The 24378-nt window shown below is 34.3% G+C and overlaps 1 protein-coding gene across 4 annotated transcripts in view; it reads left to right on the forward strand.

The window, feature by feature from the left end:
- The window catches only part of LMLN (leishmanolysin like peptidase), an 89744-nt gene that overhangs the window by 9145 nt on the left and 56221 nt on the right, over positions 1-24378 (forward strand). For all 4 annotated transcript variants that reach the window (XR_012073872.1, XM_006200898.4, XM_072963895.1 and 1 more), the window contains exons 2-11: positions 1206-1303; positions 1987-2017; positions 2372-2454; positions 2942-3065; positions 4738-4916; positions 8432-8537; positions 11716-11810; positions 15046-15163; positions 19324-19431; positions 22151-22227. Coding sequence is in view for 3 of the 4 variants with exons in the window: in XM_006200898.4 (XP_006200960.1) it covers positions 1206-1303; positions 1987-2017; positions 2372-2454; positions 2942-3065; positions 4738-4916; positions 8432-8537; positions 11716-11810; positions 15046-15163; positions 19324-19431; positions 22151-22227 (1019 nt within the window). In the remaining variant the exon portion in view is untranslated. The remainder of the gene's footprint in view (positions 1-1205; positions 1304-1986; positions 2018-2371; positions 2455-2941; positions 3066-4737; positions 4917-8431; positions 8538-11715; positions 11811-15045; positions 15164-19323; positions 19432-22150; positions 22228-24378) is intronic.

Below are 24378 nucleotides of genomic sequence, written 5' to 3' on the forward strand. Positions count from 1 at the left end.
CATATAGTCTGTAACTTTTTCAGACTGGCTTCTTTCATTTAGTAATATGTCTTTTAAGTTTCTTCTAGATCTTTCATGGTTTGATAGCTCATTTCTTTTTCTTTTTTACTGCACATGTATTTTTTAATTTACATATATGTACTGTTCATTGTTTCTAAGAATGTTTAGAGCTTTAGCTTTTAAACTTACATAGTTATCAAAGGAATAAAGCCAACCACAAAATAAGAATTAATTAAAAAAGATACATACACCCTGCTGTTAACAGCGACATTATTTACAGTTGCCAAGATACAGAAGCATCCTAAATGCACATCAATAGTTGAATAGATAAAGATGCAGTATATACGTATTATATAATGGAATACAGCTCACCTATAAGAAAGAAGGATATTTTGCCATTTGCGGCCCTTCATTCACTTTTTTTTTTCACTTCAAAAACCAGAATTTTATAACTGGCATAAACATTTCCATTGCATCAAAAACAACAAAATACCTAGAAATACTCCGAAAACCGAAATGACATAAAGAAATGGAAAGATTTCTTTGCTCTTGGATTGAAAGAATCAACACTATCAAAATGGCCACACTACCCAAAGCAATCCACAGATCCAGTGCAACCCGTGTCAAAATACTCATGACATTCCTCAAAGAACTAGAACAAGCAATTCCAAAATTTATAAGGAACCACAAAAGACCCCAAACAGCCAAAGCAATATTTTGTAGGTCTTTCTTTCTTTCTTCTTTTTGTTCTCTTTCCTTATGGTTTGATGACTAGAGAAGGTCCTTTAACATTTGTTGTAAAGGTGGTTTGGTGCTGAGATCTTTTAGCTTTTGTTTATCTGTGAAGCTTTTGATTTCTCCCTCAAATGTGAACAGAAGCTTTGCTGGATAGAGTATTCTTGGTTGTAAAATTTCCCCTTTCATCACTTTAAATATATCTTGCCATTCCCTTCTGGCCTGTAGATTTTCTGCTGAAAAATCAGCTGATAACCTATCAGTTCCCTTGTATGTTATTTATTGCATTTCTCTTGCTAATTTTAATATTTTCTCCTTATCCTTAATTTTTGTCAGTTTCATGACTATGTGTTCCTCTTTGGGTTGACCCTGTGTGGTACTCTCTGTGCTTTAGTTTATTAATTTTAAGTTGGGACCTCAATTAGCTAATCTATACTCCCCCCCCCCAAATCTATTCCTTTTTTTTTCAGGTGATAAATAAGGTCCATCTTAAGGCAAATCATGTTGTCAAGCGAGATGTTAATGAACATTTAAGAATCAAGATTGTCTATGATAAAAGTATTGAAGAGTAAGTACACCATTATTTTGTCATCTTTTTAAATTAAGAATCAAACTATTGAAGATAGTTTCATCTGTTACATAGAGTTCCATAGATGGAACTAGGTGCTAATGCACCCTCAAAATGGAATTAAGCTAAATACGCTTTTTAGTTTGGAAAGATGAAGGCCATAGGATATGGTTTGACTCTACACATCATGAATAATTTAAACAGAACCAGTGTATATCTACTTGGATTTGGTCAGTAACAGACCTAGAAGGCACTTCCACAATAAGTACTTGGAGGAAAAATAAGAGGAAGTACTAATGTATACAATAATGAGAATATTTATAAAGCTGTTAACCAGAGAGAAGATGTAGTCTAATTTTTAGTTTAGTGTAAGGGGAGTCCAGAAAGCAGGTAAATAATGAATCTGTAGTAGTTTTTGAGCAGGTACTAGGAGTAATTGATGTCTTTCCTTATCTTTAATTTTCCAAAGAAATGAAGCAGTATGTTATCATGCCTGGGGTTGTGTTTTGGCACAGAATAAACTCTTAAATGCTCATTGAGGTAAACTGAGATTTGAGGGGACTGGTACTGCATGTTTCCACAAAGCATTCCTTGGGGCTCCTGCCAGATGTATTCTGAACAAATGAGACTGTACTCTGCCCTTAGCATGGCAATTTTTATGTTTTATGTCATTATATTTTCAGGTTGCTCCCTGAGAAAAGATACCTTGTAAAGGTATGTAATAAGTACTCATGGCTTGAATTGAATACTTAAAATGGGTGCATTTTGTTGTATGTAAATTTTACTTCAGTAATGAGGAATATATACATGACTATTTTGTGAATGACTGAATAAAAGGTGTTAGTAGTGAATATATTTATGCTTTTCAGCAATATATTTATCAAGTTATAAAATGAGAAGGCTAACTTAATATCAAATGTGAACTTGTATCTAACTAGTATCTGTATTCCAGAATTATAAGGCCTTTTCCTTCTTTCCCCTTAGTCAGGAATATCCTATGCTTGCTTGTTATAAATATAATTCATCTTTTGGCAGTAATTCTGACTTTTTTTTTCCACTTTTATTTAGAACAAACTTTTCCCACAAGCTGTTTCTTATTTAGAGAAGACTTTTCAGGTCCGTAGACCTGCGGGCACTATATTACTTAGCAGGTATGTCACATTACACACAGGTAATTTTCTTCTGTTGTTTAGGACTTTGTCCTCCCCATTCGGTCATTTGGCAAGTTATGTAATTTATACTAGAATAGTCTATTATGCTGGCTCTTAGAGACCAAACTGCAAGGTATCTAAAAAGAATGAAAGAGAATCTGTTGTATAATCATTCTTTCCCTGATTTTCCATTATGAGGTGACCCAATGGATCTTTTCGTCAGATATGGTTATCCCCTGTTCCCCACATCTCCTTCCTCCCTCCTTTATGTGTATAGTATTGGCTTTTGAAGTATCTGAGTGTTTGAAAACCCGACTCAGGAGGACTTCCCATGGAACAAAAATTCTTTTTTTGTCTACTTTTCTAACTAAAATAGTAACCATTATTAATGAACAAAATATAGCAGCCACTAGTTTTTTACAGTGTTTTAGCTGCTGTTAACTAATCTTTTTTTTCCTAATTAAATTGATGTGCTAATGAACTGAAGACAATGTGCAACAAACCAATACCAATACCTACGAAAGGAAAATGATCACCATAGATGCTGTACTGAGAAATGTGCAGAGCATACAAAATGTGGCCCAGTTATAGTGCCTGAGGAGCACCTCCAGGTAATTCACCCTACTCTTAGCAATGTTTTTATTCTTTAGGATAAACATAGTACAAATTTTGAATCTCTGCTTGTCACCAAGAAGCTTTTACAGACAAGTTCAAAAGCTTCATTCTTCTACCAAAATTAATCAAGTTAGGTATGCTGATTTTATTTTTTCATTGGTTTTCAAATGAATTTAATGATTTTTTTTCTCCTTTTTTTCAATTTACCTCTGGGGCTGCTGAATCATTTCAGCTTAAACTTTATCTTTGCCCACCAGAGCATCTTTTAGTAGGTATATACCTCAGTATTTTTGGGGAGGTGGGTAATTAGGTTTACCTATTTATTTGTTTTTAATGGAGTTACCAGGGAAGGAACCCATGACCTCGTGCATGCTAAGCATGCATCCTAAACTCTGAGCTATATCCTCGCCCCATACCTTAGTATTTTTAAAGGGCAATTTAACATTATCTCTTAAAATTAAAAAAACTTGTATGCTTCAACCCAACCTAGAAATATATTCTATAAAAATACTTGTGTGTAATATATATTCACAGATATTCTTTGCAAAACTATAAATATGCCTATATTAATATTAGTTAAATTATGATATAATTTATTGAGAATATAAATTTCTTGAGAGTATAAAGGGTTTTAGGGATATGTTTAAAAACTAAAACAATTTGTTAATTACATATTTATCTCTTTTCCTAAGACATTTAGAGACATTTCTTAGGCATTTAAAACACTTTGTTTTGCTTTTTTCCAAAGTTATTTTTTGTTTGTTTTTAATTCTCTTGGCTTTTCCAAATTCTGCTTTCTACTTATCTTCTTCAGGGTCCTGATTTTTTTTTTAAACAAATGAGTGACCATGGGAAAGAATGCTTTAAAATCATAGCTTTTCATAACATCAGCTAGTAATATATTAAAGTAATTAAATTTTAAAATTATATATACATGTGTTAGAGAAGCAAGAGTAAACATTGTAATGAAATGAGGATTTCTGTTTTTTCTCTCTCTACAAACATCACTAATATCTAAGAAAACCCCACCATTTACTGATTTTTCTATTTATAATTTGGAGCTTATGATTGTTTAGGAGCTTTGATAGAAGAAGTTCTCTAAAAAGCAGATCTTAAAAGAACAATTTGCTTAGGAAAGTAGAAACAAGAGTAGTATTACAAGACGAATTTAACTTTTTACCTTATATACTTTTGTATTATCTGAATTTCTAACAAGATAAATGAATTACTTTATAATAGAAATAGATTTCCATTAGATAAAAAGTTTTCATTGATTAATTTTGAAATAACTATAGATTCACAGGAAGTTGTAAAAAAAAAAAGTGTACAAGGAGGTCCCTTGTAATCTTCACCTAGTTTGAGGGTTTAAAAAAACCTTTTATATTTCTGTCTTTTTTGCATCCTGATTGGATGCCCTTTATAAATAGCAATTTTTAATTTTAATTAAGATTATACATTTATGATTATTATATATAAAGTAGCAATTTTAGTAAAATAAAATTGGAGATAGGAATTGAGTAGAGAGAAATATGTGATTTGATAAAAGTTGTGGGATAATAAATAAAAATTAAATCATACATATTTAGAGTCTGGATTCACTATAAATTAAAAGTCCCTATAGCTAATTTTATGTCTGTTCTGATTTTCTGTTGTCCCCTATGGGCTTAGCAATGCAGAGTCTGCTGTGGGGGTAAGTGGCCCTGTGGAGCAGTGGGTGTACCAGACCAGGAGGGCGTCCCGGACGCAGACTTTGTTCTTTATGTTGGTGCCCTAGCTACTGAGAGGTGCAGCCATGAAAACATCATCTCTTACGCAGCCTATTGTCAGCAGGAAGCAAAAATGGACAGGTAAACTTTCCCCTGAGACTTATTCCCCAATATCTAATATAGGAACTCTTAAACAAACCATATTATAAGTGTTTAGAGTACAGGAAGTTTGCATTTGCCAGATTGCGTCTCGTAATTAAAAAAAACAGCATACTGCCTGGCTGGGGCTGCAATGGGGGATTCAGGTTATAGGACTGTTACGCATGTGGTAATGTAAATACCAATGCCAAAGAAAAAGTCTACTGTCAATAGCGTTCTCTTTGGAAAGTAGTAAATACCTCTCTAAGAAAAGAATTTGAACTTTAATATTAGCACTTCTGTGCTAAACTGTAAGATGTTAAAAATAACTGTTCATCTAATTGTCGTATAACTTGATATGTCCTTCACTTAGCCCAATTATCTCTTAAAAATGTAGAGTCTTTTTTATTTATAAAATATTTTAAAAAAATTTTCTTTGTGAAGCAGCCTTGAAATGAAGTTATTATACATATGGAAGACTGTCACACACCAGACAAAGCAATGAAAGGCAGTGGAAGTTGCCATGTCTCAGAATACTTTGTATGTGACATTCTCAAATCTAGGAGAGTTAATGTGACCAGTTCATGTGTATGTAAGGACCACTGCTGAGTTCCTGAACATTCACCTATCTGTCAAAGACTAGATGACTTTAAAGAGCTGTTTCATTTCTATTGATATGTAATTAATTTAAGGGAAAAATAAAAAAAATTGTTAGTTGAACCAAGTAGACAATAAAAAGGCAACACTGATATATACTTCAGAATTAAACTGTCAATACTGAAGGTGGTAAGGAGGTCAAAATCAGCATCATGGATTGTGAAAGCAGTCTGTTAGCATGATACTGTGTAATTGTTGATCCGTGAAATCAACTCAAAAATCTTTAGCTCTGAATGTTGAAAATGTTTTGAGTCAAATATTTAGTGTATTACTGAAGAAGAAAGTGCTATAATGCTTTTGCAAATATATATGTACTACCGTTTAGTAAAAAGAATATATGTATTTAATAGTGTTCTTTTTCCCCTGAGACACTGTCATTATGGTGTAATTAATGATGTCTCCATATCAAGGAAATGTATTTGAAGTGCTAACTGAATCATAAGTTACTTGATAAAATGAAATGCTTTTTAAAGTAAATGACTTTGAGAAATATACCTTCATAATAGCAGTGCTGCAAAATCATGGGCCTTTATCTTAATTTGACCTAAACCATATGGATTGTACACACACAGTTTCATTTTTAATATACTCTTGAGTGTTGAAAGAATATTGCAAAACAGTATATATAATATTTCATATCTGTTTTTAAAAAATCTGTGCATTTGTATGTGCTAAAGAAAAAGTCAGAAATAACCACCTATCCCAATTTTCTCAGGAGTTAACCTTATTTTAGCCCTAAAAGTCCCATATCCTGGGAAACCCCACAGCCCTGGGCAAACAGGGATGGCTGGTCACCCTAAACATAAAGCATCCCATTTGTTGATAGCAGTTACCTGTGTAGGTGAATTTAGTGGCAGTAAATTGTAAAATAGGGAGTTTTTCCTTTTTTCTTAGTACATTTCTATAGTTTGGATATATATATACGCTTTACAATGAGCTTTTATTACTTTTTTAAAATAAAAAACATGTTAAAGTGAACCTTATGTATTAAGAACAGAATGACTTCCCTCGGGAGTTGCGGGGAGGGATATAAAATTCCATGGTGGTTCTAGAGGTAGGTCTAGATTAGTTCATCTCTGTTCAGTATCTAATAATACTGAAAGTACTTAGAGTATCTAATTGTCTTCTGGGGAAAGAATCCAGCATAGGAGTTGTCACACAGATGAGGATCCCCTAGCCCAGAGGTGTGTTTCAGTTTCATTGCACTGCTATTATGTTTCTTTAAAGCACTTAAACATTTCATTTGCATTCCATATGAATGACTAGCTTAAAGAATAAATCTTCCTTGTATCAATGAATTTGAAGCTACTCATGTATGTCTTCTCATAACTGAGGAAGATTTTGGTTTCTTCTGAGGAGAAGTTGATGTTAGAAGAGAGTAATATCTTCAGTTGTTCTTTTTGACTCTTTCTGATAGTGGTGAAACTTTCTATCAAAACTGCTGAGGAAACTGTTATATTGCATTAATTCATTCCATAAATGTTTGAGTGCCTAATATGTTGCCAGCAGACTAGGTGAACAAAATAGACATATGTACCTGCCTCGTGGAACTTAACAAATTACAGAGGAAGACAAGATATTAATTAAATACAGTTACAAATAGACCTGTGACTTCAAAATATGATAAATACTTTGTAGAAAAAAAACAGGGTGCTATAACATAAAAGAGAACAAAAAGGGGAAACATAATTTAGATTAATCAGGCAAAGAATGCCTCTTTGAAAAAGTGAAACTTTAAGTATAACCTGAAAATTCTTAGGCTTCAGCCAGATAAAGAGGTGGAGAAAAGAGCTTGTGTTAGGAAAAAGCTGGGGGTACTGGTGCTGTTAGAAGCCACTTCAGCAGAAACTGTTTGAGAGATGCATTGAAGGGAAAAGCAGATAGGACTGTTTTATTCTAAATGCTGTAGGAAGTCCCTGATGGGGTTTAAGCCTGACAGTGACATTTATATTTTAGAGGTCACCATGGCAATATTTTGGTGATTTTGGCAATATTTCATACTTTTCTAAGTATAAGTCTGTTGTTTTCAAGTATGAAGAAAGTGCACTGTATTTTTTTACCTAAATAAGGCAAATGTTACTCTGTAGGCCATCACCATTTGGGTAGGTTTGTGGTGTTTCTGGGGTAAATGTTAAGGTAATGCTGGGAGAAAAGACCTTGGGGTTCCTTACCATTGCTGTTTGTCACAGCTTTTGAAAGACAGGTAATTGCATGGTGAAACTGACTGAATTACTCGGGTCCTTATCAGCTCTTGGACTCTCAGGCTCTAGGCTCAGAAAGAGATGTAGAATTCTTTAGATTCTAGAAAGTGTAAAGGAAGATGATGAGAAGATAAAAATCTCCATGTGATTGAAGGCATTGTTGGTGGGGGAGAAAGGGAATAGTGAAATGGAGATAAGAAGATTCAGCCACTTGCAGCAACCTGAATGGTTTGCGTATTGTACTGTTGTATATCTCGTTTCCCTTTCTACCTGTTTGTCTGTCCGTGTGCCTGTACATATAGTGAAATGCTGAAGTCAGATATGAATTTTGCAGGTAAAATAGTGTTAGAATTAGTTTTTCAGTTTATCCCCTTTTTTGGTATGTGTTGACATATTTTACAAATTCACACTGAAGTGTAATTAACTGACTCTGCCCTTTTTGTGGGAACAGGTGTTGGTTAGCTATGCCATAGGAAAACACAGGTACATGTCTTGAAAGTAGAAGATAGTGAAAGTTAGATGTTATGTTACAAAATGACATTTGATATTTAGCAAAAATGTTTCTGACCTTGATCAGTTTTTGATAGAAAATTATAGGTTAATAAATATAATACTTATTATCTTGGAATATAATAAAAAATTCAATGTCTGTTTTAACAGGCCAATAGCAGGATATGCTAACCTGTGTCCAAATATGATCTCTACCCAGCCTCAGGAGTTTATTGGAATGCTGTCCACAGTGAAACATGAGATTATTCATGCCCTGGTAAATTTTGCTGTTAACTACTATTCTTTCCTTCATGCCTTCATTTTCTGATTATATGCTCATTTTGATGTATATATTAAAATTAAGATTTTGTGGATTCTCATTGTTAATTTCACTATACTGTTACATAAAAGAATGTACTTACCTATAAGAGTACATAATAATTCAGATATGATGGGGCATCTGGTTGACATAATACTCTCACTTGTTTAAAAAAATGTTTTACTCTGCTTGTAATTTTTTATAACTTTGAGATTGTTTCAAACTAAAATTATTTTTAAATGGCTTAAAAAAAAGATTATATGGATTCTTAGAACATTTTCAGTAAAACCTAGTTAATTAGGCCTCTTCCAATAGATAATTTTTAATGATTAGGATAGCAGCTATCCTATCAGAATAGCAGTTGAGTTTTATTACCTAAAGTAATTAAACATGTAAATTCATTGGGCAAATAGGAGTTTTGAAAATTTGATTAAGCTTCTTAAGAAAGAAAAAAACTTAATAATTAAAAAGAATTCACTTTCATCTAAAATAATAACTGGTATGCTAATTATAGATCTTTCTTATCTCTTACAGAGATCTCATTTCTAAAAGTCCTCTTGATCTATTTAGGCTTTCTAAATTTTTAGTTATATATACGAAGTGATTCAGAACTTCTCCTTGTTTTTCCCCAGTTGGTCTAAAATAATTAACTATTATGATATGTCTGGGAAATTAAATGAAGTTACCTAAGACCTAGGAAATGTTCTCCTGATGTCATTATGTATTTAGATGGGAGTAAAATGCAGTGATTAAGGGACAGAATGGATCACACAGATCTAGGTGTGAATCTCCTTACCTCTACCTCTCAAAATCTTTGGGATCTTTTATAAATTATAACCTTTATAAGCCTCTGTTTCATCTATAAAATGAAGATAGTGGTACATACTACAATAGTTTTTTTTTCTTGAAGAGTAAATAAAACAAAATGTATAAATAGCTTAGCACCATGCTATATATAGTAAAGTATAATAAAATTAGTCGCTATTATTAGTCTTACTTAGTGAGCTGTCATGTATGACCTTGAAATGCAAGCCTCAGATCAGCAAATACCTTGAATAATTCAGTGAAACTCTAGTATAACCAGATAGCACTTATGTCCTTTAGGTAAGGAGATTCTAAAATGAGTCATCTGTTTTTATTTTATTAAAAAAAAGTAAGTTGAACCTGCTAATTGTGATGAAACACAAGCATCATTCTAAGTAACACTGTAAGCTTTAAAAACTATAATTAATGTTAAGAGAACCAGAAAAAAACAGCAGGTTTTAAGTCTACTACATAAGTGAACATGAATGCAGAGATCCCAGACATGAGGTTAATTAGGTTATGAACAGGGAGATCACAAAAGAAAAGGTGCAATTGGCCAAGAAATGTATAAGAACATATTCAGTCTGACTTTAGCAGTCAGAGAATCACAAATTAAAGCAAAACACCATTGAATATAAAAGCAGGTATGAGAGTTACTATGCACATTGACTTCAAGGTAGTGTTTGCCTCTGGGAAGAGAAGGAGGAGAAAGAGTTTAGATAATAGGACTTCATAGATATTTATTCTGCAGTTTTTTTTTTAATGTCTGAAGAAAATATGGCAAAACTAATATCTTAAATCCTCTTAGACAGGATGCATAAGTTTCTATTAGATTTTAAAACTTTTTTGTATATTTGAATTATTTTACAAATTGTTAAAACCTAAGAAACTTTAAATATTAATACAAGTCTCAAAGACCATCCTGGAAGATGGCAAGAATTAAAAGTTTAACAAATGCAGATGTTCCCTATAAAGTTATATATGTTCATAGCTATCAAATACAATCATTCATGGTACTTTAAATACTAGATATGCCCTCTGAAATGTGAATGCTTAGAAAAATTTTCAAGTTGATAGGGTGGAAAAAATGTGTATTTAGCATATTATGAAGGATGAGGCACATCATACTATTTTAAGCTTTATACAACCTCAGTGCCTTGTATCTTAAAAACTCTTTAGATTTTCTTAGATGATGCCATCAAATGGGCTTTGCATCTTCAGAGATTAAAAAAGAAGAAATGTAGAAATAAAAGAATAATCTAGATTCCATTAATCATTTTGGCAAGCCTTGACTGACACTGAGGCCACAGTTATGTAAGCAAAGAAATTTGCCAAAGAAATTGATTATTTAAGTGGTCATTTGTGATTGTTTGTTATTTGGATATAAACTATAGTATATTCTCAATGTATAAAACATATTTAAATAGTTACAAAAGTGCTTTATTTTAGTTATCAGTTATAAGAAAGAAAGCAAGAAAAATAACACTAATGAAATTGGAGATGTCAAATGTCAATAATTTTTTTTTTTTGCCTCATTTTCTCACCTTATTTGGGAGTGGAGGAATAGAGAATGGGACTTTGAATGCCTTTATGTGAAGTTTCTATTATATCATTAAAATTGAAGACTTCTTAAAAATACTATTTATTGTGCTTTTAATCTCTAAAAATACTTTTTAAAAATGGGATTATAAACCTATAAACTCACATTGTAAAAAAGCTTTTAGAAATACGATGATTTATACATTACCCTACCAACCAAAAGAACCATGGCTAATCTTTTGATACATGTTTGCAGTCTTTCTTCCAAAGTGTACACCCACCCACACACACATTTCCATTTCCAGTCTTATTTTTTCCCCCTTAGGTATAAATGTATATCAAGTATGGACTTTGGGTTCAAAGACTTTGAATTGTTGTGAGTGCTCTTATGAGCTCAGCCCCCTACTCTAAACTATATTGTTAATTGTTCTAAATAGTACCATTCCCTGGTTGCATTTGTAGAGATTATTAGTAAGTTTATGTAAAAAGGATCAACTGTGATAAACACACCCTTAAACAAATAAATGCATTGTCTATACCACTACCAAAGAATGTCTTTCTTACTATTACTTTTGGTTTCCTCACTGACTTACCTCAAGTAATTGGAATTTAAAATTCATAATAGGGACACTTAATTTTTATCCAGTTTCAGTATGTGGCAAATTCCTGTAGAAGTATTGGTGTGGTGTTTTTATGTTATATCAGTGTTCTCTTTTGATAGTGGCATGTTATATTGTCTGTAACCAGATCTAATATTTTTCACTGTAAGACATTTTGAACTTTTTTATTATAGGGTTTCTCTGCTGGGCTATTTGCGTTCTACCATGATAAAGATGGAAATCCTCTAACGTCAAGATTTGCAGATGGTCTTCCACCTTTTAATTATAGGTATTTGTTATTTTTGTTCTTGTTCTTCTCATAGCAGGGTACTAAGTCTAGAATCTAAGAATCATAGCATGTTCAGTGCCATACATAACAGTGGTTTAATGACTAGCCTGGGAAAATTGTATATCCTACATGACAGGATGTAAGAGGTCATTTAGCTTCACCTTTTCATTTTACAGATGAAGTAATTGAGATGGAGAAAGCTTAAGTGACTCGTCCAAAGTGCCAGGACTTTTCTTGCCAGGCAGGGCTCTTTTCCACCACTCTGTAACTTGTATTACTTCATAGGATAGTCAGGCCATGGGAAAATGTGGGTTGGTTTTATTTTGGTTTATTAATAATTATTGCCTGTATAATTTACATGTTAACTGATAAACATTTACATGTTAACTGATATTTAGCACAGCATATTATCAGTGATCTAGAAGATAAGGACCTAAAAGAAATAATACTGAGAAATACTAAAAAGAAGAAATTATCAAGAATTTTATATAGAATATCCTTCACAGAACTATAACCATTTGCATGCATTTATGTAAAAAATAAATCTCTAAATTAGGAGCACATGCCTACAAGAAGACATGTACACAAATGCTCATGACACTTTTGTTATTGACCAAAAAATGGAAACCACCAAAATGTCCATCAGTAGAAGAATGGATAAATAAACTGTGATATGTTCCTATAACTGAAAACTACAAGGCTCTAAAAAAGAACACAATGCTACATGTAGTAGCATGTATGAATATCACAGTTATAATATTGAGCAAAATACGTCAGTTAGTCCAGTTGTATGGAGTTTAAAAATAGTCAACGATAAAAGATTAGTAGTTTTACCTGAAGTGGCAGGCTATCAAATGCTGTACAAGTTGAATAGATTGAGAAGTGGCATAAGGAAGCCTGGGAGTCCTGACACTGTTCCATATCTTTACCAGGTAGTGGTATATGGATGCAGAATAAAAAATTAATTAATTCTTATACGTAGAATTTGTTCATTTTATGTGTATTTTACTTTAAATACAAAGATATCTATTTAGGTAGCTAGAATTAAGTAAGTATTAAAACATAATGTAAAAACATAAAAAGATAATGCTGTATTCACCATAATATTTTTTAGAGTACATGTGAAGAAACAAAATTCTAATGTAGAAATAGATGTTTTACTTCCTAGATTGTTTGTGTTCATTTGGTGGTATGGGAGAAGTCTGGTCTATCCTAAGAACTGTGGTCTTTATGGGAAACACATCATCTACGTAGTGATGTGGGTAAGGAGGAGATACTTACACACCAGGACCATTGTTAAGCTCGTAATTTGCAGTGCATTCTTACATTCAGGGTATTCCTCAAAAGCAGGAAATCTTACAGTATAAATGGAGATAATGAAGTAATAAAAACTTCAGGTGTTAGAAAGAGTTGAATTTGGCCCTAACCTATTTATTTGGAGAAACCTTTAATCTTGAAATGTAAATGAAATGAAATCCTCAATGAAGAGGATACTGGAGTTATTAATAAGGTAAAAAACTGTTTATTTTCTTGCTGGCTTTTTTCACTATTTATGTTTAAACATTGCCTTGCCACAGAAAAAGAAAAGGAATTAAGAATAATGTCTTTAAGGTGTGAGTGGATGAACAGATGTATAATACAACAAATACAACAAAATGTTAATTGTAGAGTCTAAGTAATGGTTGTTGGGTAGGCAGATATTCACCATACAGTCCTTGAATTGTTTAAAATAATGGTGAGAAAAAAAATAGCCTCTTTATATTCTGTTTTGATAAGAATGAGAGATTCATAGGGTCAGTGGTAGAAGTAGTCTAGGAAAAAGATACCGGTTATAGGAAGAAATTTAAATGATGTTCATTATAATTTTCTGTAACAAAAAATATGGCACTTTTGCAGTAGTGCTTTTATTTGTGTAAGATAGATTCCCCCAAAAGAGATTATTGGTTTTCTCCCATTAATTTTTTTATTTCATTTATCATGTTTTTGCCATACAGAAAAGTTTTTTAAATTTTATATTATTAAATTCATATACTTTTCCGTTATGGGTTAAGAAAGTTTGTTCTACTCTCCAAAGATTATAAAAATATTCTTCTAAATTGTTTCTAGTAAATTACTATTTGAATTTTTTACATTCATAGCTTTAATCCATTTAGGATTTATTTTTGCTTCATGTATTTTGGGGTTCTTTTATCAAGTACATACATGTTCATAATTGTTATGTCTTCTTGGTGGATTGACCCTTTCATCATTATAAAATGTCCCTCCTGTCTCTAGTAAAAATTTTTGTCTTAAAATGCATTTTGTCTGATATTAGTGTAACTGTTCCAGCTCTCTCAGTACTCTTTGCATGGTGTATCTTTTTAACATCAGTTCAGCCTATTTGTATCCTTGAGTCTGAAGTATGTCTCTTGTAGCCATATAGTCGGATCTTTTTTTTTTTTTAATACATTCTGCCAGTCAACCCTGTTCTGCTCCCTTTGGCTGCCAGGCTGCTGATTTTCAACATGGTTGTGGGCTGTTGATTTTCAGGGCTGCACAGAGCTGGAGAGAGGACATGGGAAAACTCCACAAAGCTTCCTAGTCTTACTGAGATTTATGTATTTTTCTTAAATAAGTGTTTCCTAGATTGCTGCAAGTCTTTGGTTAATTTCCAGAGTTCTAAAAAAAAGTTGATTTGGCCAATTTTGCTACTTTTCTCATTGCTTTCATGAAGTAGAAAATTTTCAGAGGTCCTTATTTTGTCACTTTTGCTGATATTTGTCTGAAATTTATTTCTGTATGTGAGCTGAAACTTTTTTTTTCCTAGATGGATAAACTGATTTTATAGCACAGTTATTAAGTAAATTATAGTTTCCCACTAAATTAAAAATTCCATTTTTTTTTGTTTATTACAGTTTCTTATATTCAGTGCTTGGGTATGTCCCTGGGCATGCTTTTATTTTATCGAGTAAATTTGTTAAGAGGAAGTAATTCATTGTCATCTTAGCCAAATATTAGCTATTTGAACTTGAGTAAGTTACTTCATCTCTCTAAGCTTCTGTCTCTATTTGCAAAATAGTGATGATAATAAAGTTGTTGAAAAGATTAAATTAGAAAATCCTATCAAGAACTTTGCATGCTCTTATGTTCAGTAAACTCAGATAGTTAAATTTCATATTGATACTCATAAACACACTTACATTTAAAGTAGAGGTGAATTTGTAAAAACAACTGACCTTTTATTCTTTAATTGCAGTCTTGGATTATATCAATGGAGTGAGAAAGTAGTTCGAAAAGTAGAGAGATCATGGGATGTTCGAGATAATAAGAGAGTTCCTCACACTGTGTATCTTCTAGTAACACCTCGTGTTGTCGTGAGTATTACTGAGCTTCCTGTATCAGGAGCCATCTGTTCTTTTCATTCATTATGGTCTACTAATCATTATTGTTTAAGAACTAATGATTACATTTCAAAGCTTATAGTAGGAAAGATAATATTAAGGCAGTACAGTAAAGCTACAGGCCATGAAAAATTTGAGGAAATAGAAATTTGGCAGTGACTCTTAAAGCTCCATTCTACCAACTGCTTTAGGTTGTGACACTAGTGCTCTGTTGTGATACCTCTTAGGATCACCGGTACTATTTGCATAATTGCTAGTCATTTCAGCTGGAGTCTGTTTTAGTCAGAGTTCTCCAGAGAAACAGAACCAACAGGATGTGTTGAGAGAGAGATTTATTTTAAGGTTGGTTCATGTAGTTGGGGAGGTTTGGAGAGTCCAAAATCTGGTGAGGTAGGCTAGCAAGCTGAAGATTCAGGGAAGAGTTGCAATTTAAGTCTGAAGGCAGTCAGCTAGTAGGACTCCGTCTTGCTCAGGGGTGAGTCAGTCTTTGATCTGTAAAGGTCTTCAACTGATTAGATGAGGCCCATTTATATTATAGAAAGTGATCTGCTTTACTTAAAGTCCTTTAATGTAAATGTTAATTTCACCCAAAAACACCTTCACAGAAACATTCATAATAATGTTTGACCAAATATCTGGGCACTGTGGCCCAGCCAAGTTGACACATAAAATTAATCATCATACCCTCTTATTTAATGACAGAAACCTATTCTACCTTCTCCATTCCTTGGTTACACACAGCTCACTCTGACTTCTAAACTTTTGCACTGCTCTTGGGATATTTCCTATTCTTGGAAATCTCTAATTGAAGGACAAACAGAACCAAATGAGCAAAAGTGTTTTCTTTTAAACAACTAATTTTCCCCACAAAGCCTATATCCATAATAAGAGCAGTCACACCTACATTAAAAGCATTGTTGACACAAAAGTTACAAATGCAATCATACTACCCTATTACTTTTTTGAAATATATATGACTTAAAGTCAAAATCTTCAACAGATGAAAAAATATTGAGAGAAATAGTAATTTGGTAGGTCTTTTTTTCTCTTTCTTTTTGTTGTCTTGTGGTTTGATGACTATAGAGTTACATTGGTTTGCAGTTACTATGAGGTTTTGGTATAGAAGTCTGTATATACATACTTAAGTTGCTGATCTCTTAATTTCAAATGCATTTTAGATACCCTGCATTGTACCCTTCCCCCCTCATGATTACTTTTCTTGTTTCTAGTTGTGGCCTTTTCTTTTTTTACCTAGAGAAATTCCTTTAACATTTCTTGTAAAGCTGGTTTGGTGGTGCTGAATTCTTTTAGCTTTTGTGTCGGAGCCAGCCGACAATCGATCAGGTCCAGAAATCTGTGCTGCAGGACTGAGAAAAGGAAAGACGTAACAAAGAGACAGCAAGACAAGACAAGTTGGGGTTGAGAGGGTCTCACTCTAGCCCGCAAGACGCTAGGTCAAGAGTGGACGACGAGTTTATTTCTTGCAGTGAATTTATATGATTTTAACCGATTAGCTCATACATTCCTGCCTGGAGGCAAAGGTATTGTTTTAAGGCGTGTACTAAAACCATTAACTTGTATATTGTTACAGACATCATTATTGTTTACAGTTCTTGTAAAACTAAGATTAAGAGTTCCTGGAACCAAGATGATAAACTAAGACATTGTTCCTCTAGGCTAACATCGTGACTCGTGTATATTTAGCTCAGGTGATTGTTCTCTAAAAAGATTACTGATTTGTGTGCCGATTGTATCTCTCCCTCTGAAGGTCCTTTGTGACTTAGTAGCTCAAGGATATTTCCTCAGGCATAGGCGCACCTGGTGCATTCTTTAGTAAAAGGTGTGGCGGGACAGAGATTGTTCTGACTCAATTGACCTTTGAGCCGGGGGCCCCGCACTGTGGGAGTTTAGGCCCAACCTTTGTGCTCAGCAGCCTCAATCTCAGAGCCTGGCGCCCTGCACTTTGGGGTTTTACGCCCAAGTTTTGTGCTCGGCAGCCCTCCGTCACGAGCGGCTCCCCGCACTTTTGTTTATCTGTGAAGCTTTTGATTTCTCCGTCAAATCTGAATGAGAGCCTTGCTGGGTAGAGTATTCTTAGTTGTAAGTTTTTTCCTTTCATCACTTTAAATATATTATGCTACTCCCTTCTGGCCTGTAGCGTGTCTCCTGAAAAATCAGCTGATAACCTTACGGGAGTTCCTTTTTGTGTTAATTTGTTGCTTTTCTCTTGCTGATTTTGATATTTTGTCCTTATCTTTAATTTTTGTCAGTTTGATTACCATGTGCCTTGGTGTGTTCCTATTTGGGGTTAATCCTGTATGGAACTCTGCACTTCCTGGACTTCGGTGACTGTTTCCTTCCCCACGTTAGGGATGTTTTCAGTTATTATCTCTTCAAATATTTTCTCAGGTCCTTTCTTTCTCTTCTCTTTCTGGGACCCCTATAATGTGAATATTAGAGCACTTCATGTTGTCCCAGAATTCTCTTAAACTACCCTCATTTCTTTTCATTCTTTTTTCTTTTTTCTGTTCTGAAGTAATGATTTCCACTAATCTGTCTTCTAGCTCACTGATTCATTCTTCTGCCTCATTTAGTCTATTCCTGATTCCTTCTATTGTGTTATTTCAGTAATTGTATTCTTCAACTCTGAGTATTCTTTATATTTTCTAATCTTTGCTAAAAGCTTTGCTCTGTGCATCTATTCTCCTCCTGAGTTCTCTGAACCTCTTCACAATTAATTGTAACTCAAAGCTCTTTCCTGGATAGATTTCCTATCTCCTTATTGCTTATTTCTTCTTCTGGATTTTATCTTGTGCCTTTGCCTGGAATATATTCTCCTGCCACCTCATATTGTGTAAATTTCTATTTGTATTTTTATGTAGGTTAGTTACATTTCTTGACCTTGGAGAGGTGGTCCTCTGTGGGAGACGTCCTATGTATCCCAGCAGTACACTCGTCCCATCACCCAAGGGCCAGCATCCAGCTCTTCCCAGGGTAGTCTGGCCTGTGTTTGCAGATTCCTTCCACAAGCTTTGAGATTATTGTTTTCTTATTTCTGGTATCTGCCCCCTGGTTGATGAGGCTGGACAGGAGGCTTGTGCAGGTTTCCTGGCAGGAGGAGTTGGTGCCTGCCTACTGCTGGGTAAAGCTTGGTCTTGGACCTCTGGTGGGTAGGGCTGTGTCTAGAGGTTTTTGTAGCTCAGGTGGTCTGCTGATGACTGGGGCTGCGTTCCCACCCAGTATGTTGTTGGCCTGAGGCTTCCCAGCACTTAAGCCTACAGGCTGTTGGGTGGGGCTAGGTCTTGGTGCTAATGACACAAGCAAGATGTCAGCCTCCAAGCAAGCTCATGTAGATGAACACTCCTGCAATGTCTGCCACCAGCTTTTATGTCCCCAGGATGAGCCACAGCTGTCCTCTACCTTCTCAGGAGACCTTCAAAATCAGCAGGCAGGTCTGACCCAAGTTCCTATGAAATCACTTGCCTCTGCCCTTGGACCTGGCACATGTGAGGTTTTGTGTGCACTTTCCGAGAGAATGAAGTCTCTGTTTTCCCCTAGTCTAGTGGGGCTCCTGGAGTTAAGCCCTGCTAGCCTTCAAAACCATATGTTCTGGGGTCTCCTCCTCCCAATGCCAGAACCTTGGGTTGGGGAACCTGATGTGGGGCTTAGAATTCTCACTCCTACTAGAGGGCCTCTGCAACTTAATTATTTTTCAGCTTGTGGGTTGCCCACCCCAGAGGTATGGGTCCCAATTATATCACAAGCATACCCTTCATACCATCCTGCTGAGGTTCCCTGTTTATGTTTCCAGTTGACGAAGATCTTTTTTGCTGGGTTCCAGTCTTATTTTTTGTTGATTGTTTAGCAGTCAGTTGTGGTTTTGTTGTAGTCATTATTGGGGGCAAGCTTGTGGTCCTACTGCTCCACCATCTTGACCAGAAATCCTTGAAAAATCGTAATTTAATAGCAATAATACTTTTATAGTAATGTAGTATCAAAATATTTAATTATATGAAAAATTATATTAAATGTATTTTATTATACTTTATTATATCCAGTGTGATAAAGAGTTTGCCATTATTTTATTGTACTTTTGTAGGGTTTATTTATTTATTTATTTTCCTGATTCTTAGGATGAAGCACGAAAACATTTTAACTGTCCAATTTTGGAGGGAATGGAACTTGAAAACCAAGGTGGTATGGGCACTGAGCTCAACCATTGGGAAAAACGGTTATTAGAGGTTAGTTTATTTTAAAATTTTACTCTTCATTTTTTCTTTAATAAAAGTTATTCTTACTCAAATGTATAATAGGTTATCAAGTGAAAAATTAAAAAGTCCATTTTCCCCTTTAGCTCTCCAGACCCACTTTCCAGATGTAATCACTGTTTAATTTTTTTAATATCCTTTTGGAAATGTTAGATAAGTAGATAGATAGACAGACTGACAGACACACTAACACATGGTTGTTTTTTTTTTTAATAGGTTCATACATTTATGCAACTTTTTTCACTCATACATCTTAGACATATTTCCAAGGCAGTTTAGGTGCTTCTGCTGTAATACAATGTATGCTGTCCTAAAAAACCCCTTTGTTCCAAATCGAACACTAAAGATAACAAGGCTTGTGGAAAACACAAATACCAGACTATTAACAAAGGCACTAAATCATAATAAAAGTACTAGCTTATTTTTAAAATATACATGTTTTCAATAAATAAACTCCTAGATTTAGTGTTTAACAGCAAAAAGCAATGGTAGATAGATAAATCATCAATTATATATAGTTTTTAGAGCTTAAAGCTTAAAGAATCATAAATCTGAATAATGAGGACAAGAGTGAAATGTACAAAGGTTAGAGAATCATGCAACAAACACTTCTAAGACAACCTCTGGCCATGCTGAGTCATTTGGAAGAACACAGAGTGACTGGGCACAGTGTCCAGCACAGCCTTCCTCTGTTGCTGCATTTGGCTGTCTTAGTGTATGTTGTATTTAGCTACTATTACTCCACTGCACAAAACATTAAAATCCAGGGAGAAATCATTATGAACCAACATGATTCCATATTACACTGATGCTATTCCTTTACCAGTCTCACATGAGCTCATTCACATTACAGAAATACATGCTTCAGTAGAATAGACTGTATACTTGGATCTATTTATTTTTTAACAGCTATGTACTGTTACATTATATGAATGTAACATAGTCGCATGTGAATGAATGACTGTACTTCAAATTTTTTATTCTAAAAATGTGATGAGCAATTTACTTATATCTGCAGTGCCTTACAGGAGTGGCATTCCAGTGGGTGTTCTTAGGTTCAACTAAACCATCAGTCAAGCTCATAAGACCTAAACAGGTCACACTGAAAATACGTTAGAAGGATACAAGAAAGTACAGCATGCCAGCATTGCAGAGTCAGGCATTTCTCTTATGCTCTACACAGTAGTCTGGGGGCTATCATCTGGGCCTCTCTCCCTCCCCCTCCAGCTCAAATACCATAAGCACAAGAATAGTCTTAAGTATCAGAGGGGTGTAAGAACCAGCGAGGCTTAGAAGTACTGTGTCCCAAAAAAGAACCAACATTCTTTTTAACAGCTTCATAGACATAACTTCCAGATGCCTGTAAGGGACATACCCATAAGAGTCACTGCAAACAGAGAAGTCCCACACTGTTTGCCAATAGGTGTTCATGTTCATTTATAGTAATCCCAAGTCCAGAGGCATAGCAGGTGGTCTTCTTGCCTTACATCCTGTTGCCTGGTAACACAGTTGACATTCCACCTTTATTAGGTTTCCAAGGGAGCAGAACTAAAAAGTTTGTTTATATAGAAAGAGAAGGGATGAATTCCTGGAAATGGAATTTCTGAGTCAAAGGATACACACAGACACACACACACTGTATACTTTGATCAGAAGTCTGTTTAGATAATTAAATAGTTGCAGTTTATATATATCATGATCCAAGTTAGCGAAATTATGAAAAGAGTGAAATTAATGCTTGTGCTGACTGTTCTCATCTAGGTGACCACAGAGTAACAGTGATAGAAACTTATGGAAGACATGAACACTTATTTCTCACATGGACACTTAAGTTTGTTTTCCTTAAGCAATTTTCCCAAGTAATTCCCTTTAGAAAGCTGTTGATTGACCAGAAATGAAAATTTATTTACTTTTCAATAGAAGATTTGAGAGTAGTAATTGTATTAGTTTAATTAAACTATTGCCTTTCTCTGAAATCAACTTTGTGTCCTTGAACTATTTTTTTTTTAAAGATGATACTTAAGTACCTAAGATGACCATTCAGTGTTCACCATGATGATTAGAAGAATAACCAGAACTTCCCAAAGATAGAATGTGCTTCTTTAAGAGACAGTGAATTCCTTACCATTAGGTGAACACTCCTGGTAGGAATTTTACTATATGAATTAAGACATTGGATAAATAGACCTTGATGTTATTTGGGGTCCATCATGCGACTCCTCTGATCCTATGATTCTGTGATACTTGTATTGCATATTAATATGTATTTCTGTGATCACAAAGTGTAGAGGGTTAGTTATAAAAGCATTTTGTTTATAATTAAGACAAGTATTCTGTTCCCCACTCCAATATCTAAGCACCTGTCTCAACCACCCACTTTACTTTGCATGGATAGTATAATGTTTTTACAGTATTTCTATTTCCATATTTCATCTTCAGTTTCATCATAGAATTCTAAAGCAGGTTATGTGTCATTCCAGGGAAATAGTACACAGTATAAGCATTTGAGGCAGAAAGTAGATTTTGCTTTAAATTTCAGTCCTCTTGTCATCTTAAAGCTTATGTATTTCACTATTTTAAGTGAATATTTTATCAGCTTCTCACACTTGTAACATTTTAAATATACATCAAAGTAATCATGGAAATTGTTGGGAGTCCAGTTTTCTAATTAAAATCTGTTGGTGATTTTCAGAATGAAGCAATGACTGGTTCTCACACCCAGAACCGAGTCCTCTCTCGAATCACTCTGGCATTAATGGAGGACACTGGGTAAGACAGCTGTGAGAATTTTATATGAATTGTTCATTAAAATGAAATGAATATTAATAATAATAAGATGGAAATGAATATTAGCTTAAGAAAATACCAGCATTTTACACTGAAGTAAAATAGACCTATTTTTAAAATTTTGTGTAATTAGCTATCCATTACCTATATCAGCTCCATTCATTCATTCAATAAATGTTTGAGGCCCTGAGGTATAGTAATGAATCCCTGACATATAGAACAAGATGCCTGGAATTACAGGATTTGTTTTTTTAATAAGTAGAGACTATTCTAATATGTAGGAAAGACTAATATGAACAGTTTTTGAAATTGTAAATGAAATTGGTTATGTCTAGATTCCTGGTTTTTAAAGCAGTAGGACTTTCTTGTAAAGCAATAGAATACTGTTTTTAAATGACTCCAGTGGGAATCTTCTTCTGTGTGGGCTCTAGGTTCTTTTGACAAGACTCGGTTTTTGATAGCCTCCTTGCTTTTTGGTATGGCAAAATGTACCAGGCTGACCTGCATCCACCTTATTCTAGATGTGGGCACCAGCCAGTCTTCAGGGAGCACTAGAATGCTTCTTTAGATGGAGAATAGCTTTTAGAAACCACAATCTAGGCACTGTGTTTATTGCTACTGGGTTGTCACTGCTTCTCGTCATTTTCAGCAGACCAAGTTGGGAAATTCACATTTTTGAAAAGAAAAAAAAAAGTGTTGGATTCTTTTTAGTGCCATTATAATGCTTTTCTGTTTATCCCTGAACAGGCAATGGCCAACAAACGTGGTCCTGCTGCTCTGTTTAACAACCTATTTATATAGCCCTTCTGTAAACAATGCTAGTTTAAGATACCAGTAAGATATAAAAGTGTTGTGGAGTGTGTGAGTCATTAGTGAAATCATGGCATTCGTGAATTTTATAGCATTTTTTTCCTTTTTCTGAGGCAACAGAAAAATGAGCCAGATGTTTCTAAATATCTGGCAATATTTGTAAATTGTAGACATGGAAATTAATTTTCTTAAATCCATAAGACTTCAGTGTAGATTAGCTGAGTTGCTTTTCCCGGTAAAAGACATTATCGTATTTCCATCCAGAACCCTGGGAATCATCCTTCACACCTCCCTCTCCCCACCTCTCACATCCAGTCAATCATAAAACTTGCTTGATTTTTAGCTTTTCAGTATCCCAGGAGTCTGTGTACTTTTTGGGTCACATTTATCAAAGCCACTGTTATCTTTTGCTTGGATTACTATAGTAGCCATTTTTAAATGTCTCCCTGTATCTTGAGTAGTCCTTTCTACTGCCCAGAGACCTTCACATATTCTGTACAAGTGTCTTTTAGAAGTTTTTTAGGTATGGTGTCTCACACAGTAAGAAATACATCATGACCAAAGTACAAACATATGTATATAATGGTTAAGAGTGAAGATGTTGATGACAGTGCCAAAACCATTCAATGAGGAGAGAATAGTTTTTTCAACAAATGGTACTTGGACAACTGCATATGGATATCCATATGCAAAAGAATGAACTCCAACCACACATGATATACGAAAATTAACTCAAGATAGTTCAAAGACCTAGATATAAAACTAAGACTGTAAAACTCTTAGAAGGAAACACTGGTATAAATCTTCATGATACTGGACTAGGCAATGATTTCTTAGATATGACACCAAAAACAACCAGAGAAAAAGATAAATTGGACTTCATGAAAATCAAAGACTTGTGCTTCAAAGGATACTATCAAGAAAGTGAAAAGAACTCACAAAATGGGGGGAGGTATTTGCAAATCACCTGTCTGATATGGGTATTAGTACCCTGAATATATAAAAAACTCTTACAGCTCAAAATAAAAAGACAACCCAGTTTTAAAATGGGTGAAGGATTTGAATAGGTATTTCTCCAAAGGTGTATAAATGATTAATAAGCACATGAAATGATTCTCAGGATCATTAGGGAAATGTAAATAAAAACCACAGTGCCACTTCACACCCACTAGGATGGCTATAATCAGAAAGACTGTAGCAAATATTGATGAGGATGTAGGAAAATTGTAATCCTCATACGCTGCTGGTGGGAATGTAAAATGATACAGCCACTTTGTAAAATATTTTGGCAGTAATTTACAAAGCCAGACATACTCATACCAC

Source organism: Vicugna pacos, chromosome 1 (genome assembly GCF_048564905.1).
Source record: "Vicugna pacos chromosome 1, VicPac4, whole genome shotgun sequence".
Lineage (NCBI taxonomy): Eukaryota > Metazoa > Chordata > Mammalia > Artiodactyla > Camelidae > Vicugna > Vicugna pacos.